Raw genomic sequence first — 14944 nt, forward strand, 5'->3', positions numbered from 1 at the left:
CCTTTATCGTCTCGCTCCGATCTGGAAATTTAAAGAGCCAGAGAGAATGAATGCATTACAATAATTTCATGTTACGCTTGTGTTGTTTTTCGTTCTTTTTTTTTTAATAATCCTTGCACTTTGTTCTGTGTGTTCCGTAGATCGAGATGCAGCAGTAATGTGCTCTTAGCACCAGTCGACGGCAAAAGAGCTGTGCATTTTTAGCAATTAGTAGACTTATGTGTAAACTCACTAACTTGCATTAGAACATAGTGGTTAATCGCCGAGCACACCTGCGCATTTGTGCCCTCCGTGGGCCAATAATATCTTGTTAACGCTTCACCAGGGGCACTTCTTGGTTTGAGTACCTTTTACTTCTTACCGACACACAAACGTGGAGCAACAGACGATCGGCTCAAAACATGCGACACGCCGAGATGAAAATAAAAGAGGTAACACAAAAATTCGTGTTCGAAAATTCAACACAAAAAAGGCCAGACGAAATGAGGATCCTTGTTTTTCTTTTCGAAAAATTGTCGAGTGTGTTTCCACTTGTCTAAAGAATTTGTCCGTTAACCAAATCCCTGATTTGGGAAAGGAAGTGAAATGAGCATTTGGAAGCATCATCATGGGCCTTTTGAAAGTGGCAACGTTTTCACTTGGTAGTTTTTATCATGTTTAGTAGGCTTGGCGGATGATGTAAACAATAACACCCCAAACAATCGTCGCGTTTCTGTGTGCGTGTGTGCGTGTGTATGTTTGCAAACATCGGGGAGCATGTGTGAGGAATACTGCGGCGGGGGGGTGTCCTGTCTATTTGTGGTTGGAAAAAGTTTTCAACTTTTTTTTTCCTATTGTTAAAATAAGGGAAACAAGCAGAATGAAATGTTGCGTGAATGTGTTTTTTCTTTCCGTGTGCAAGTGCGACATGCTGTAAAATGGATCATCAAAAACAAATATACATTTAAAACATACCACAGCAAAGATCACAACGGTTCGTAAATAGAGGAAACATCATAGCAACGTAACGTTGAAAATACAAAAAACATACGGGAAAGGAGCAAGAAGCAAAAACAAAGAGCAACAAAATTACAAATAGGACAAAACGCTGCAGAATAAAAGCGATGAAGTGAAACAGTGACAACAGACGAGTTATATTATTTCCGTGGGAAGGGTAGGGTGGGGACTCATGTTTACGGAGGGATATTTATACAGCATCATCGATCTTTCCCTTGCGACCATTCATACCCTGCACCATACATTCGTTCCGAAACTTTCAATACTAAGGGTTTTCATCGGTTTCATCTAAGCTTAAACAGTACTTTTGTTACTCTTGATTATCCAATAGATTTCCCATTCGGAGTATCGAAATCGTTCTTTCAAAACTAAAATTACTTGGAAAGTGCATGTAATGCAAATTTTTATTAAAAACTAAAAGGTTATACATGTGCATACATTTCTACTAGGCTTGCAATTCTCCCCTGTATCATGAGTTTAGCGGGGTTAGTTCTTAGTTCAATCGTCAATTAACTCTTTTGCCCTGTTCCACACACCTCTATCACGAAAAAAGAACTATTCCGCGTAATTCACATCTCACGATAATTGATTAGGAAGGGGTATTAATAAATCTTATAGGTTCTACTATAATGTCATCCCCTTGGGGCTTCGTAACAGTGAACCCGCGGGTGGAAAATACGGTATGTAAAATTTTGTGAAAAAAGGACTCATCTATTTTAGGATAGGTTCTGCATCAGCATATCCAGTGCCCGCTGAATGTCACCATTCAGGGCCTCGAGCAACCGTGTCAGATGTCCATCGTTGTTGCTGAATCCCATCGTCATCATGGTATGGATGGCTTGGTTCACGTGCGGTCGCGGGCTGTAAATTTTGCTGGATGCATTGGGTGTCTTCGGAGCAGAGGTTGAAGGCAAAGGCGTTGCGGGTGAAAATGCACGAGCTGTTGTTGAAGCTTGAGGCGCGGACTTCTTGTCCTTCGCCGACTGCTGCAAAACGGGAGCTTCGGTTTGCCGTTCGTTTTGCTCCTTCATTTTGACTTCCAGCAAATGTTTCTGGAGCTCCTTGGCCGCTTTCTCCAGATGGGCCTTGTAGCGATCATCCTGGGCATGTTTGTTCTTCTCGGTCTGGGAACGCTCGATCATTTCTGATACTTTCTGTTCTGCGCCACTCGGATCGACCGTCAATTGCTTGATCAGATCAATCATCGTTTTGAAAGTATTTGCATAGAATTCCTCCTCCTCTGGTTGTTCTTTAGGAGAGGTTTCTTCTGGTGTTTGCTTATCATCGACTTTTTCGGGAGACGAGGCAGGTGTACCGGATGCAACCGGTACCGAAGACGTTGTGTTGATTACAGTCTGTTTTACCTCTTCCTCGCGATCGTCCGGAAGATCGACCAAAATCCATGGTGCCTTCGGCTGGCTAGACGACGCTTGCGGTGATGCGTTCTGCTCTGAAACTTGCACCGCGTCGACGACGTCGTCATCGTCGTCAGTCAGCATCGAGGCGGAGGATGTGTCTACTGAGCAATCAATATTTTCCGTTATCTGTCCTTTTTCCTCCTCGGTAAGCTTTCCATCATCATGCGAGGAACTAGCGACGACGTGATCAGTTTCCAGCAAAGGTTGCTTGGCTTCGGATGAAACTACCGACGGTTTATTGGCAGCGACCTTTTCCTGTTTCTGCTCTTTTCCGGAATTCATCGAACTCGATAGGGAATCCTTTTCCTTATCAGATGCATTCTGCTCAGCTTCCTTCTTGGCCGAGCTCGACGATGTTGACGATTCTCCGGTGAACTCTATGCCTAAGCTGCTAAGCATGTTTGACAGTTTCTCGCTCAAACGATTGATCTCATCCTCGGAGGGCATAAACTCCTTCAATTCTGGCGGTGTGTGTTTCAATACGTCATCCACCAGACCAGCAACTACCGAGCCGTTCGATGAGGACGGTGTAGCAGCATTGGTTGCAGTTGGCGATGGCTGTTTCGGAGTGGTATTTTGAGTTCCGGGTGGAACAAACATACCGGCACATCCCATGAACGTGTTCCACGAAGCCGTCGCTGCGGCAGAAGCAACCTTTGCGGCATCGGACGCGATCTTTAGCGATCGTTGTGCCTCGGTTAGCACTTCCTCATGTGCTGTCGTCGAGGGGGAAGGAGCTGCATCAGCCGATGAAGCGGCGGGGCCACTGATATTAGCCGGATCGATATAGCGAGACAATACCTCCCGGAACCTGGCTTGCGCACGATCCTGCGCCATCGCCGATGCTGCTGCATTAGCTGTGCGCATCGCTGCGAAATTTCCTCTTCCCATACGTTGACAGAATGTTGGTTGACGGCGGTGCCCATTACTGTTTTTAAGCAAATATAAAATTACAGCAAAACGGTCACATCTAGTTTCATTCACTGGCATCACAAAGTCAAACACTTACCCTTGCGGATTAGTCCGCTCTTCGCTTTTCTCCGCAGTAGGAGGAGTACCAGAAACACCATCGTCAACCAGTGGTACCTGCGATGGATTTTCTTCTTCTAGTTTCAGCAGTCCCGCATAAAACTCCATCTTCTCAAACACCGAGTGCATCTGCCGGCTATCTGTCGCGCGTGGAATTCGTAGCATAATATGATCCTTGTGCCGATACTTCGACTCGCAAGTCATGCACAGATCATAATCGTGGCACATAAGACATCGGTATCGGTGGCCAACAATCATTTGGTCGCAAACATCGCAGACAACGTTGGTGTGCTGCGGACGACTGCCATAAACGTCGGGTGCCGATGCACTTTGTACCTGCGGATGCGATGCATCTCGCTCCGTCATTTCATTTCCTTCGACGTACAGACGACCTTTCTCAGTTTCCTCCGCGAGCATGAAGCTCGAATAATCGCCATCAGTTACCACGCATATCTCATCAAAGTCTTGATCTAACCGTTCGGAAAAAAAGGAAACATCGCAACATCAGGATAAACGTTGGAAATTTTCAAGCACCTGTCAAATGCAGCTAATTACGTCGTGGTTCGATCTCTACTTACCGATCCAGAACATCCGTAGATTTTTATCATGTTCCAAATGCGGAAACCGGGAAAAGCAGAACTGCTTCACCTCGTTGATGGTTTTGCAAACTTCTTCACCGTGTAACAGGAAAATATTCTGTAGCGTTCCAACGCGAATGATAATCTTTAGCGATCTCATTTTGGCTTGGCCTGACTTCCTTTGAATAACAGGGAAAATATATGTAACCTTCCGTAAAGTTCTTCAACACTGCACGAGAAAATGAAATTTCCACTTCGAGGAATCGATGCTTCGGACACTCGCTACGACTGGTTGGACACGAATGGCTAACTACTGGTTGGTTCCTCAATATATAGTCGCCGATTCACCACACACTCCCAGCAAATTACATCAGCTTCCTTCCTTTACTAGTCGCTAGTAAAGTGATGAGCCTGCATTAATTTCGGTTCTATTTCTTCAAGTCACGTTCGCGAAATGGCCGCACTTGCTTCTAGTTTGTTCGGTTGATGGCGACGAAATGAATCACGGTCAACCAGGTACACTATTTGGTGGCTGCTGCTTTGTTTATGCTGGAGCGATCGCTTTCCAAACTAAATAAACAGCTTTTGAAACCAGATTGAAAACACGTTAGCTTCAAACGGTGACGAACGATTAAGTGCAACGTAGAAGAGAGGGTTTCAACACTTTTACAGCCATCTTAGCAAAGTTAAATCAAATCAAAAGTAACTGGCCACTGTATATGTACATATTTGTTCAATCATGAGTCCTAGAGGGTATTTTTTACCTTAATTATAAATATTATATGAACTTTCGTTTGGGTAGTGAGTAGGCCTTTTCTTCTCTGGTGCTGGTCTTTTTTGAAATTAAAATACAAATAAGTATGAAACATATTGATTTTAATCACTATTTGTAAAGATTTCGAGAATTATCTAGAAAAAACACGGTATGCCGAAAACTTAACACCTGAAACAAATCTTAAAGCTACCATTGTAAACTACCATCTCCTGGAGTTTGTTTGTACACAAACTCGGGGTCCACACTGCAGCGCGACGTCCCGTTTCAAAAGTAGCCCAGTTTCGGCAGAACAATCGCGCAAGCCAAGCGCGACAGAGGTAGAGGAGTATGTGGAAATATGTATCTCATTGGGGCGCAAACTCGGCTAAATTTTTTTATTGAATTTTGAGGTAGTTATGCATTATATTTGTTTAGCTACGTATTTTATGCACCCTGAGTAAGTTTGGCGCTTCCACATTTGAAATTCACTGAGAAAACAAACTTAAACAAACAACGACGATATTTTGCCCCGCCGTAGGAAGTATATATTTCCACATCATCTCCTACTTGTTGAAGAGCAGTTTGTTTACGTTTCGGCACCCGAGAAAACTTTGGTAAAAATATCAATTAAAACTGAGTTTCATAACTGAATTACATTTGTGAAGTCTAAAAATAAGTAGTACAGTCTGTTCTCGAGTTACGCGGTTCTCGACTTACGCGGATTCGGAGATACGCGGTTTTCAAAATTTGACAGTAGATTGGGTTTATTACATCGATTTAAATTCCTGAGATGTACAACCACACGAATATATATGTAAATTACACATTTGCATAACTTACGCTTTTTATTTCGTTTGTTGCAATTTATGTTGTTTGAATACGCTTGCATTGCATTCATATTAATGGACAAAGAAATTTTTGAATATTCTATGATACATGTACACAAGAGCTCGATCTCTTAACTCCTAGTATAAACTATCTGTCAAGCAATATTCGAGATACGCGGAAATTCGAGATACGCGGATTTCTCTGGTCCCCATTATCCGCGTAAGTCGGAAACTGACTGTACAACGAAAAATCCGATGTTTCGTGGATAATATTCTTCTTCTTCTTCTTTCGCTATGCGAGTCGGGGTATATCCTCCTACGCTAAGTCGAACGTTTGTTCCCTTACTCGGAATCAGAGGCGTACCGACTCTGTCCGAACTCCTATGAAGGGGCTCGTCCTTTAGGACCGGCTATAAAAGCCATATGTCCACCCGCCGTCCACGGGAGGGATAATTCCTTCCGTTGTCAGGACACAAGAACTCGTGGTCCGCTTGATTGACTCAAACAGCACGAGATGTGCGGCAGCTAGGATTTTTCTGACCTGAGCTCCAGCTCGGCGTGACCACGCGGTCGTGCCGTAACCTTACTTTTCCGCTAACCCTTTCAGGAAACTTGTGCACTGCTAACCTCCGCTCTGATTCACTACCGAACTGGAACTGGTGGATAATATTGCTCGTTCTTCTTCTTCTTCTTTCGCTATGCGAGTCGGGGTATATCCTCCTACGCTAAGTCGAACGTTTGTTCCCTTACTCGTAATCAGAGGCGTACCGACTCTGTCCGAACTCCTATGAAGGGGTTCGTCCTTTAGGACCGGCTAATAATAGCCATATGTCCACCCGCCGGCCTCGGGAGGGATAATTCCTTCCGTTGTCAGGACACAAGAACTCGTGGTCCGCTTGATTGACTCAAACAGAACGAGATGTGCGGCAGCTAGGATTTTTCTGACCTGAGCTCCAGCTCGCGGTGACCACGCGGTCGTGCCGTAACCTTACTTTTCCGCTAACCCTTTCAGGAAACTTGTGCACTGCTAACATCCGCTCTGATGCACTACCGAACTGGAACTCAAAATATTGCTCGTTTTGTTCGCGTTTGTGATTCGGTTCGTTTACGTTTTGTCCAGCTGTAGGTTTGTTTACGTTTCGAATTGACATTTGACAAGAGCTAGCGTGACGTCGCGTTTTTCGCTGCTTCTACACTAGCGCGATTTGTGCGACATTTTTTTTTTGTATGGAGTTCGGCCGTCTGTCAGGCGACGTCGCGTTTCGTGACGGGACGTCGCGCTGTAGTGTGGACCCCGAGAAACTGGGCTACTTTTGAAACGGGATGTCGCGTTGCAGTGTGGACCCCGAGTCAAGGAAAAACAACCGTTCATTCTGGTGTCAGCAGCCGAACCAACCAGAAGCAAGTTCTGTGTAAAATTCGTCCAGACGTGACTAGAAGAAATAGAACAAAAAATTGTGCTCGTTCATCGTTTTCGTCCGATTACTCATCATCGTAGGGTGATGCAAGTTTCTTAATAGTGTGCTGGAACCGAAATATCGTCCCAATTTCGCAGGCATACACTAAACATGTCGATGAAAATTACCATCACCGTTGGTGGGCGGCAGAGTAATTTTTTACTCCTCGGCGACGATGTTTGCAAGAATCTGGCTGAGGTAAAGGAGTTCTGCTCCAGCCGCTTCCAACAGTTGGAAAATGAAAATGGCATCAAGATCTTCTGGAAAGGTATGTAGAAATAGTCACAACTGACTCATTATTTCGTGGGGGCAAGTTTTGCGACAAAAAACATGAAACTATCCGTTCACCGCTACGGCGTAATAATGGCGTCGTATGCAACGAACGTGTTTGGAAAATGCATACAGCATCTTTCTAAAATCGCACCCACACTATGACACAAAACTCCCCCCACGGAGGTGCACCGCACTGAACCTGCTGCGATGTATCTATTTTTAACTCTCTTTCTTAACTCCTACTTCTGCTGTTTTCTTTTAAACTCCAACGTCTGGAAAAATGGTTAGATCAAGATGGCGATGAGATAAGCGTCGTAAAAGAGGTTGACTTTCGTAGCTTCATGCTTGCAACGGAAAATGAAAAAGTCCGTCTGTATGTTGAAGCAACTGATGAGACAGCGGTAGATCCCGGCGCGGAACACCCCGGTATCCAATGTGATGAGTGTGAGCAGGGTATTGTGGGCCATCGGTACAAATGCCTTATGTGCGACGATTATGACCTGTGCATGACTTGCGAGTCGAAGCATCGCCACAAGGACCATATGATGGTTCGCTTCCCGCGGTCGACGAAGACCACGCAGAGCCGTGGTGATGCCATCAGGGTTTCGGCTTGGATTGAGAGGATGGGACGTTACGCGAAAAAAATTGATCTTCTTATATCAGGCACAAACGATACCGAAGCAAACGGCAATGGCAACGGGGTGGAGATTGACAAAGATGATGAGTAAGTGTTTTTCTACTTGATATTTTAATTTTATTACATATTTTACTCTATTTCTTATGCAGTAAAATCCATGGCTGGGGTCCACGCGAACTGACTTTCAAAGTAACGCGCTCGATGACTGCCAAAGAATCCCATTTGGCTCATGGAAAACCAAAACTACAAAGCCATGGTCAAGGAAAGCATAAGCAACAATCAATGAGTAAGGCTGATGTCGGAGCATCCTCCAAAATGCGCGACCAACCGAAGCGCCCCAGGGAAAAACAAGTTTCATCCGCTCGCAGTAACATCGCTGGGTTTTTAAAACATGGTGCACAAAGTAAGCAATCAGGCAATACCCCAACAACGGTGTATTGCCCGGAACATAACACCTATCATGTTAAACGTCCTATCGAGAAACCATTCACAACGAAAGAGCCCAAAGAATCAACGTCGGCTGTCAACACTGCAACTGGAGGGACACAGCAGCAGAGTTCTTCTAAACCTACATCCCCAACCGGGTCGGTAGTTACCGGACTGGTAGATGGTGTTCTCAAGCACACACCACCGGAATGGAATAAGTTCCTACCCACCGAGGAGGAAATGAATCGCTTGAGCTCAAAAGTCTCGGGCCTACTGAGTGTTCTGGGTTTGGAGGTAACCATGCCTCCTACTGGAGCTGAAGTAGCGTCAAAATCTTCGGGCTCCTCATACAAGGAAACTGAGCGCAAGACTTCGGAGGAGGAAAAGGATCCCCAATCGGATTCCAAGAATTCTGCAAAAGAGGAGGAGCCGGAGAAGGTCGCTACAAATAATCCGCCTGAGATTACTTCTGTAACCAAGAAGGCTTTGCAGGAAACTGATAATGTCGTAGTTAATGCCTCGCAGGATGCTGTCCCGGAGGAAGAAGAAGTTAAAGAGCAGGCCACAGAGAGCGACGATTGTTCGGCGGATACATCCTCCGCCTCGATGTTGACTGACGACGATGAGGACGTCATTGAAGCAGCCCAAGTGGCTGAACAGAACGCATCACCGCAAGCGTCGTCTAGCCGTCTGGAGATACCATGGATTATGGTCGATCTTCCGGACGATCGCGAGGAAGAGGTAAAACAGGCTGTAATCAACACAACGTCTTCGGTACCGGTTGCATCCGGTACACCTGCCTCGTCTCCCGAAAAAGTTGATGACAAGCAAACTCCAAAAGAAACCTCTCCTAAGGAACAACCAGAGGTGGAGGAATTCTATGCAAATACTTTCCAAAACATGGTCGACCTGGTCAAGCAATTGACGGTCGATCCAAATGGCGCTGAAAAGAAGGTTTCGGAACTGATCGAGGGTTCCCAGAAGGAGAAGAACAAACTTGTTCAGGATGATCGCTACAAGGCCCATCTGGAGAAAGCAGCCAAGGAGCTCGAGAAGCATCTATTGGAAATTAAACAGAAGGAAGAGACCGAACGACAACAGCAACAGCAAAAAGAAGCCTCCGAGGCCAAGGACAAGGGAATTCAAGCCAGCTCTACTTCGGTACCTTCGTCCACAACATCACCAGCTAGGCTTAATTCCATGGCGGATGCGTTTACAATGTCACGGACCCGGGCGGTACCTCTTCGAATGTACAGCCGACGTCCGCATGTGAATCACGCCATCCAAACTATGATGACGATGGGTTTTAGCAACCACGACGGACGCCTGACGCATCTGCTCGAGACACTGAACGGCGACATCCCGCGTGCGCTTGATAGGCTGATGCAGAACATGTCCTAAAACGATAGGGAGATATCGTTTCATACATTTAGTATTACAGAAATTGGGCATTGGTGGGGGAACACAGACCAGATGGTCGAGCAAAACATGATGAATACAATTTTTAACATTTTTTTTAAATTCTATAAGACAGCTAAGGTTGTTACTCGAATGGACAAATCCTAACTATTGACGTTCATCATGTTGGGTTGCTGCGGCCTTCAATAACTTTTATTTTTTTTATGATTTAAGGGTATTTTGAAGTTCCAGATACAGTATGCGCTAGTCATTGAGCATATTTTGCATACGCACGGCTTAAGCAAGGTGTGTTTAATGACTGACTGACACTGTAATTATTCAGTTTTATTATTCAACTAACCTACATGTATTCACTTTACTCATCCACTCGGTATGAATAAGAGAAGAATAAAAAAAAATAAATATCCGGTTTGCGGACTAAAATAAAGAAGTTTGCATGTTAAGTTGATCTCCGAAATGATTTTTGCTGGGAAGGTGTTAGATTTGCTACTAGCCAAACATGCTATCGCTATTTTTGTTAAACATATACGTAAAAACTTCAAAGTGAAAGTAGACCTAAATCTAGTTTGCTGGTGCATTTGATTGAAAGGCGCACTCAAAGACGATTTCCTTTATTCGTTGGATCTGGTTCTACTGGTTTGCTTGCAAGAACTCTAGCGTTTTCGTATACCCATGGATATGCTTCGAAAAACTGTTTTTCAGGAATGATTTTTTTTTCAATGTTTAACACATTCTTCTCTTGCTCCCCCTGTTCATAGAACGTTCCTTACCAAAACAAGTTGGAAGTGCAGGGCTTGGTTATGCAGTTTGTTTACATTTTTCTTGATTGCTGTGCATGATTCCAGTTGACACCAACCTTAACCGCTGTTTAAACTTGCCTGGAATTCCCGGTGGCGGGAACGGGAAAAAGTAGCCCAGATTCGACAAAATATCCAGCGGGAACGAGCTTATTCGTCCGATCTGTCAAAGTGAAGCTTTGTTTACGTTTTAGTTTGTTTACGTGATCTAAATTGGCGGCAGGTAAAAGTGGAATTGTGAGTCATTATCAAATATAAAGTTTATGGTGTTGTTGAGTTCCTCCTCCAAAATTTTGCGTCGAAGACTACTCGCATTTTGGTTTCTCTCCAACAACATCGGCCGCATCCATATACGTTGCCCATACCGACGTTGTTGTAGCAAGCGAATGAAACTTTTCATGAAACGTTTCAATTAAGCAAATGCGTCCGTTCCCGCCGGGTCGTAGTTTCGCGTTTTTTAAACATAGCGGGAACGAAATCCGTTTTTTTCATATGGAGTTTCCCGTCGTCCAGCGGGATTCCCGCTGGACGGCGGGAATATTCGTGCGAATACCGCTGTGTCTAGCCGTCGCTTTAGGTTGAGTGGTTTTATCTTCCGACCGATGTGTGTTTATCTCGAACATTAGAGAGATTGTGTGCCGGGGCTGATGGTTTTGCGTGTTTCAATCCAAGGTTACATTGAAATCTAACTGTGGTGCGGTGTAAAGATGCGTAAATACGCAAAACATTGGCGTGACTCTGCCTCGTTGATAGTTGCGGCACGCAACGAGGGGAATGCAAGAGACGCCGATGGATTCAACTATAAGGTGAGAAAAGTTTTCATCCTTTTCTTTTCATTATAAAATGTATCTTGCCATTGTTGCAGGTTCTGGTGTTCAAGCGGACCGAAAGAACCAGTTACCTACCAAACCACATCGTTTTCCCGGGTGGTGCTTTCGATCCGCAGGATGACTCCCCGCAATGGTTGTCACTTCTTGCGCAACAGCACGTCCCCGAGGCTGCAGTACGTTCCGTAGCTACCGTTTCCGGTTGCCGTCCGTACATTTTGCAAACCACTAGCGATGACACGCTCGATCGTAATCTTTCCGTTCGGCTGTGCGCGCTGCGGGAGTGTTTTGAGGAGTTGGGAGTGCTTCTGGTGGCTAACAAAAACGAACTGGTGTCGGCTACTGGTTCCGGCTTCAGTCGCGCAAGGGAAGGTTTCGATGTGGTGTCCTGGCAAAAGGACGTACACGATGGGCGCAAGTCGTTTCTGGAGCTGTACAGTGAGTTGCGGGAAACGCCGGAGCTCTGGGGTTTGTACGAATGGTCGACGTGGATCACTCCGACCTATTTCCCGCAGAGACGGTTCGAAACGGCATTTTTTCTAGCAGCGCTGGACGAGATTCCATCGGTTTTTCCCGAAAAGTTTGAGGTGGAAGAATACATGGTCAGTGATTTGGTTACTTAAACGGTTGTGGGCACAGTTCATCCAGTTCTATTTGCACATTTTCCAGTGGGCATCACCTCGTACCCTGCTCGAAGCACACACCGAAGGCAACTTGTGGCTAGCGCCCCCTCAGGCCTATGAACTGGAACGTTTAAGTTACGTGCACGATATCGATGTGCTGGTAGAGTTTGCTACCAAACGCAAGTTCCATGGAACGACACCGTTCTGTCCTGTGATGTACAATACTTCAGACGGTTCCGTCGGTACACTTCCGGGGGACGATATGTATCCAAAAGATTTCGATTTCCTAACCGACAACGCCGACGTCAACAAATACGTACACCTTTCGACCCAGGAGTTTGCGGATCTGGCACAAAATTTGCATCGCGTCGAGCACCGAGGCATCAATAGTCAAACGTACCTGCAAAACGGTCAACCGGTGGACGGTCATCTACATTTGTGCGGGAAAAATACCGGACTCTCGAAGCTGTGATCTTAGGGGATAATTGTTTTTTTATGGGTATCGTTTTAATAAACAAGGTGTGGAATCGGTTTTTGGAGGGACATTTTCATGCTCCTAGTTTCATTTTAATACCAAATACCCTATAGCTTTAACAACCTAACACCCATGGGGGAAAACCCCCTTCAAAGCCCGACCAAGTGACCATTGTCTCCCGTCAAGTTGAGATGCCCATCGAGAGGCATTTGGTTGAGAAAGTACTCCTGATGATGCAAACCCAGATGTTCCACACGGTGTAACCTCTTCGCTTTCGAACGCAATTCTTCTCGTGTAATTTCACTGTACTTGTCCACGTCGGAATGCTTGCTAATGAAGTCGTAGTTTGCCGGGTAAAGGTCATCACCGGGTAGCACGAACACAACCCCATCGGACACAGTGTACTGTACCGGGCAGAGCACAGTCGAGCCTTTCCGGTTGCGTTCGATCGCGAACCGTACGATCTGATCGATGTCGTACAGGTGGCTGAGACGGGTCAGCTCATACATTTGTGGCGGCGCTAGCCAAAGCTTTTCCGCCCTGTGTGCTTCCAGTAGGGCCGCTGGTGTGTCCCACTATAGGAAAAGGGATTGGGTAAATGCGCGGTCATAAATTCGTAAAGCCATTTAGAGTGTGAGTTTGTTTTTTCAACGTACGAGATACTCCGCCACCTCGTGCTCTTCCGGGTGTACGGACGGAATTTCATTCAATACCGCCAGATAGAACGCCGTCTCAAAGCGTCGCTTGCGAAACATGGTAGGCGTTAGCCAGCAAGACCACTCGTACAGACTGAATATATCCGGAACAACTCCCAGTTCGCTGTGAAGTTCACGAAACGAAGCGGCTCCATCGTGTATTCGTCGCTGCCAACTGGGCACGTCCAACGACTTCAAGCACTGACTGTAACCGTCTGTCCTGGCATCCAGCTCGTCAACCGGTCCGGCCAGCAAAATACCAAGCTCTTCGAATGCTTCCCTAAGCGCACACAACCGGAGCGAAATGTTTCGGTCGACTTGATCGTCGCTTTCTGTTTGGAAGATGTACGGTCGCGGGCCGGTCACCTGCGTGAGACTTTTAAGCCGATCGGTGTTAACGCCACGCTGTTCGAAGAAGTTTGTCCATTCTAGTGCCCCATCCTGCCGATCGAAACCACCGCCGGGAAAGACGACACTGCTCGGCATGAAGGAAGTTTTTTCCGTGCGCTTAAACGTAAGCACCTACAGGGAACGTGTTGGAACCACCATTAAATTCGCTCCTGGTACGTAGCGAAAGGAAGTACTTTACCTTATAGTTATATTTTTCATTAGTTGTCGCTGGTTTGTTGCGTGCCAATACGACTAAGGTGGCCGAATCACGCCAGTATTTCGCAAATTTACGCATCATTTTCGTACGCCGCAATGTTGTTTACATCCATCCACTGTGTATGACTTACATCATCGCTGGCTGCGCCGAAAGTGACGTGCGTGAACATCAACAAACTTAACGTGGTTCATCCGTTGCCATGCGGAGCACATCACCCTACTACCAATTTTGAATGAACTCAGGCCTATCCCCGTGGATCGGAGCGAGACGAAGCGACTGACTTATGCTCCGTCGCATTCGCGCTGCAGCGCCGAAATTTTTCAACCCGCTCTTGAGTGAAACTTTGCATGAAAAATGAAATAAAGCGACGGATGCAAAGCATAAACCGTTACAGTTTGAACGGAAAGTTTATTTACCGGCACCAGCGCTGCCACCAACGGTAGAACATTTTCCAATGTAAACAACATTGACGCTTTCAAATCTATTATCGATGCACAATAAAGAGAAGAAATAAAACAAAATTGCTCCTTAATGGTTATTTCTAGCCAAGTGCATCATTCAGACAAAAGATAGTTCCACTAAATACCTATGCAATAATATTTATATCATCTCAATCGCCTCAGAAATGATTGTGTTTTAGATGATCCAAAATGTATGATTTCAAAAGCATTCGAAGCATTCTCGTGCGGTCTCTTCAAAGCAACACTCGATAGAATAAAGAATCCTTCGACAGAATTTCTATATGTTGGTATGTTTTCATTTACGTTATTACAAATTCGTATAAGTGTTACATACCTATAATGACAACGAGAAAATAGACAAATATTATTCAATTTATTGATGATATTTATCTGTTAGCTCGGAACGATCTGTTTGCGCATGCACATGCACATGCATGTCAGCAATTACAGCGTTGGAAAAACAAATTACAAGTTTGCTAGTTGCTGGCTCAAGTTATGTTCTAAGAAGGGTGGATGCGATATTTTTTTCTCCCGCAATCAATTTTTAATCTTCTCCCGCAGTTGCTACCATTGCTACCGCTGCACGTTTTACACCTGTGAATAAACGAATGCATATCAAACTAACATATGATCGGCTATTCATAA

At 45.3% G+C, this 14944-nt stretch overlaps 4 protein-coding genes across 4 annotated transcripts; 2 read left to right on the forward strand and 2 right to left on the reverse strand.

Annotated features, from left to right (window-relative positions):
* Positions 1 to 1382: 1382 nt before the first annotated feature.
* On the reverse strand, positions 1383 to 4468 carry LOC131266806 (protein ref(2)P-like). Its single transcript, XM_058269453.1, has 3 exons — positions 4022 to 4468; positions 3424 to 3913; positions 1383 to 3342 (listed from the first exon to the last, which is right to left on the reverse strand). The coding sequence occupies exons 1-3, from the start codon at positions 4179 to 4181 to the stop codon at positions 1713 to 1715; spliced, it is 2280 nt and encodes a 759-aa protein (XP_058125436.1). The 5' UTR covers positions 4182 to 4468; the 3' UTR covers positions 1383 to 1712.
* Positions 4469 to 6988: 2520 nt separating this feature from the next.
* LOC131266807 (protein ref(2)P-like) lies at positions 6989 to 10187 on the forward strand. Its single transcript, XM_058269454.1, has 3 exons — positions 6989 to 7327; positions 7621 to 8056; positions 8119 to 10187. Exons 1-3 carry the CDS (start codon positions 7171 to 7173, stop codon positions 9794 to 9796), a joined length of 2271 nt encoding a protein of 756 aa, XP_058125437.1. The 5' UTR covers positions 6989 to 7170; the 3' UTR covers positions 9797 to 10187.
* A 1003-nt stretch (positions 10188 to 11190) lies between these two features.
* Positions 11191 to 12600, forward strand: LOC131266808 (acyl-coenzyme A diphosphatase NUDT19-like). Its single transcript, XM_058269455.1, has 3 exons — positions 11191 to 11417; positions 11477 to 12040; positions 12108 to 12600. Exons 1-3 carry the CDS (start codon positions 11319 to 11321, stop codon positions 12531 to 12533), a joined length of 1089 nt encoding a protein of 362 aa, XP_058125438.1. The 5' UTR covers positions 11191 to 11318; the 3' UTR covers positions 12534 to 12600.
* Positions 12565 to 13957, reverse strand: LOC131266809 (acyl-coenzyme A diphosphatase NUDT19-like). Its single transcript, XM_058269456.1, has 3 exons — positions 13821 to 13957; positions 13193 to 13753; positions 12565 to 13111 (listed from the first exon to the last, which is right to left on the reverse strand). Exons 1-3 carry the CDS (start codon positions 13917 to 13919, stop codon positions 12686 to 12688), a joined length of 1086 nt encoding a protein of 361 aa, XP_058125439.1. The 5' UTR covers positions 13920 to 13957; the 3' UTR covers positions 12565 to 12685.
* Positions 13958 to 14944: the final 987 nt, after the last annotated feature.

Source organism: Anopheles coustani, chromosome 2, assembly GCF_943734705.1.
Source record: "Anopheles coustani chromosome 2, idAnoCousDA_361_x.2, whole genome shotgun sequence".
In the NCBI taxonomy this organism is placed as follows: Eukaryota; Metazoa; Arthropoda; class Insecta; order Diptera; family Culicidae; genus Anopheles; species Anopheles coustani.

What these genes read in the sequence shown, in the direction of transcription:
- LOC131266808 (XM_058269455.1), top strand. Translation starts at nt 11,319, where the DNA reads ATGCGTAAATACGCAAAACATTGGCGTGACTCTGCCTCGTTGATAGTT. An exon ending in CCGATGGATTCAACTATAAG is followed by an intron (nt 11,418 to 11,476) that starts GTGAGAAAAGTT and finishes CCATTGTTGCAG; the next exon opens with GTTCTGGTGTTCAAGCGGAC. An exon ending in TTGAGGTGGAAGAATACATG is followed by an intron (nt 12,041 to 12,107) that starts GTCAGTGATTTG and finishes CACATTTTCCAG; the next exon opens with TGGGCATCACCTCGTACCCT.
- LOC131266807 (XM_058269454.1), top strand. Translation starts at nt 7,171, where the DNA reads ATGTCGATGAAAATTACCATCACCGTTGGTGGGCGGCAGAGTAATTTT. An exon ending in CATCAAGATCTTCTGGAAAG is followed by an intron (nt 7,328 to 7,620) that starts GTATGTAGAAAT and finishes AAAAATGGTTAG; the next exon opens with ATCAAGATGGCGATGAGATA. An exon ending in GAGATTGACAAAGATGATGA is followed by an intron (nt 8,057 to 8,118) that starts GTAAGTGTTTTT and finishes TTTCTTATGCAG; the next exon opens with TAAAATCCATGGCTGGGGTC.
- LOC131266809 (XM_058269456.1), bottom strand. Translation starts at nt 13,919, where the DNA reads ATGATGCGTAAATTTGCGAAATACTGGCGTGATTCGGCCACCTTAGTC. An exon ending in ATGAAAAATATAACTATAAG is followed by an intron (nt 13,754 to 13,820) that starts GTAAAGTACTTC and finishes CGTTCCCTGTAG; the next exon opens with GTGCTTACGTTTAAGCGCAC. An exon ending in ACGAGGTGGCGGAGTATCTC is followed by an intron (nt 13,112 to 13,192) that starts GTACGTTGAAAA and finishes CTTTTCCTATAG; the next exon opens with TGGGACACACCAGCGGCCCT.
- LOC131266806 (XM_058269453.1), bottom strand. Translation starts at nt 4,181, where the DNA reads ATGAGATCGCTAAAGATTATCATTCGCGTTGGAACGCTACAGAATATT. An exon ending in TCTACGGATGTTCTGGATCG is followed by an intron (nt 3,914 to 4,021) that starts GTAAGTAGAGAT and finishes CCGAACGGTTAG; the next exon opens with ATCAAGACTTTGATGAGATA. An exon ending in GAGCGGACTAATCCGCAAGG is followed by an intron (nt 3,343 to 3,423) that starts GTAAGTGTTTGA and finishes GCTTAAAAACAG; the next exon opens with TAATGGGCACCGCCGTCAAC.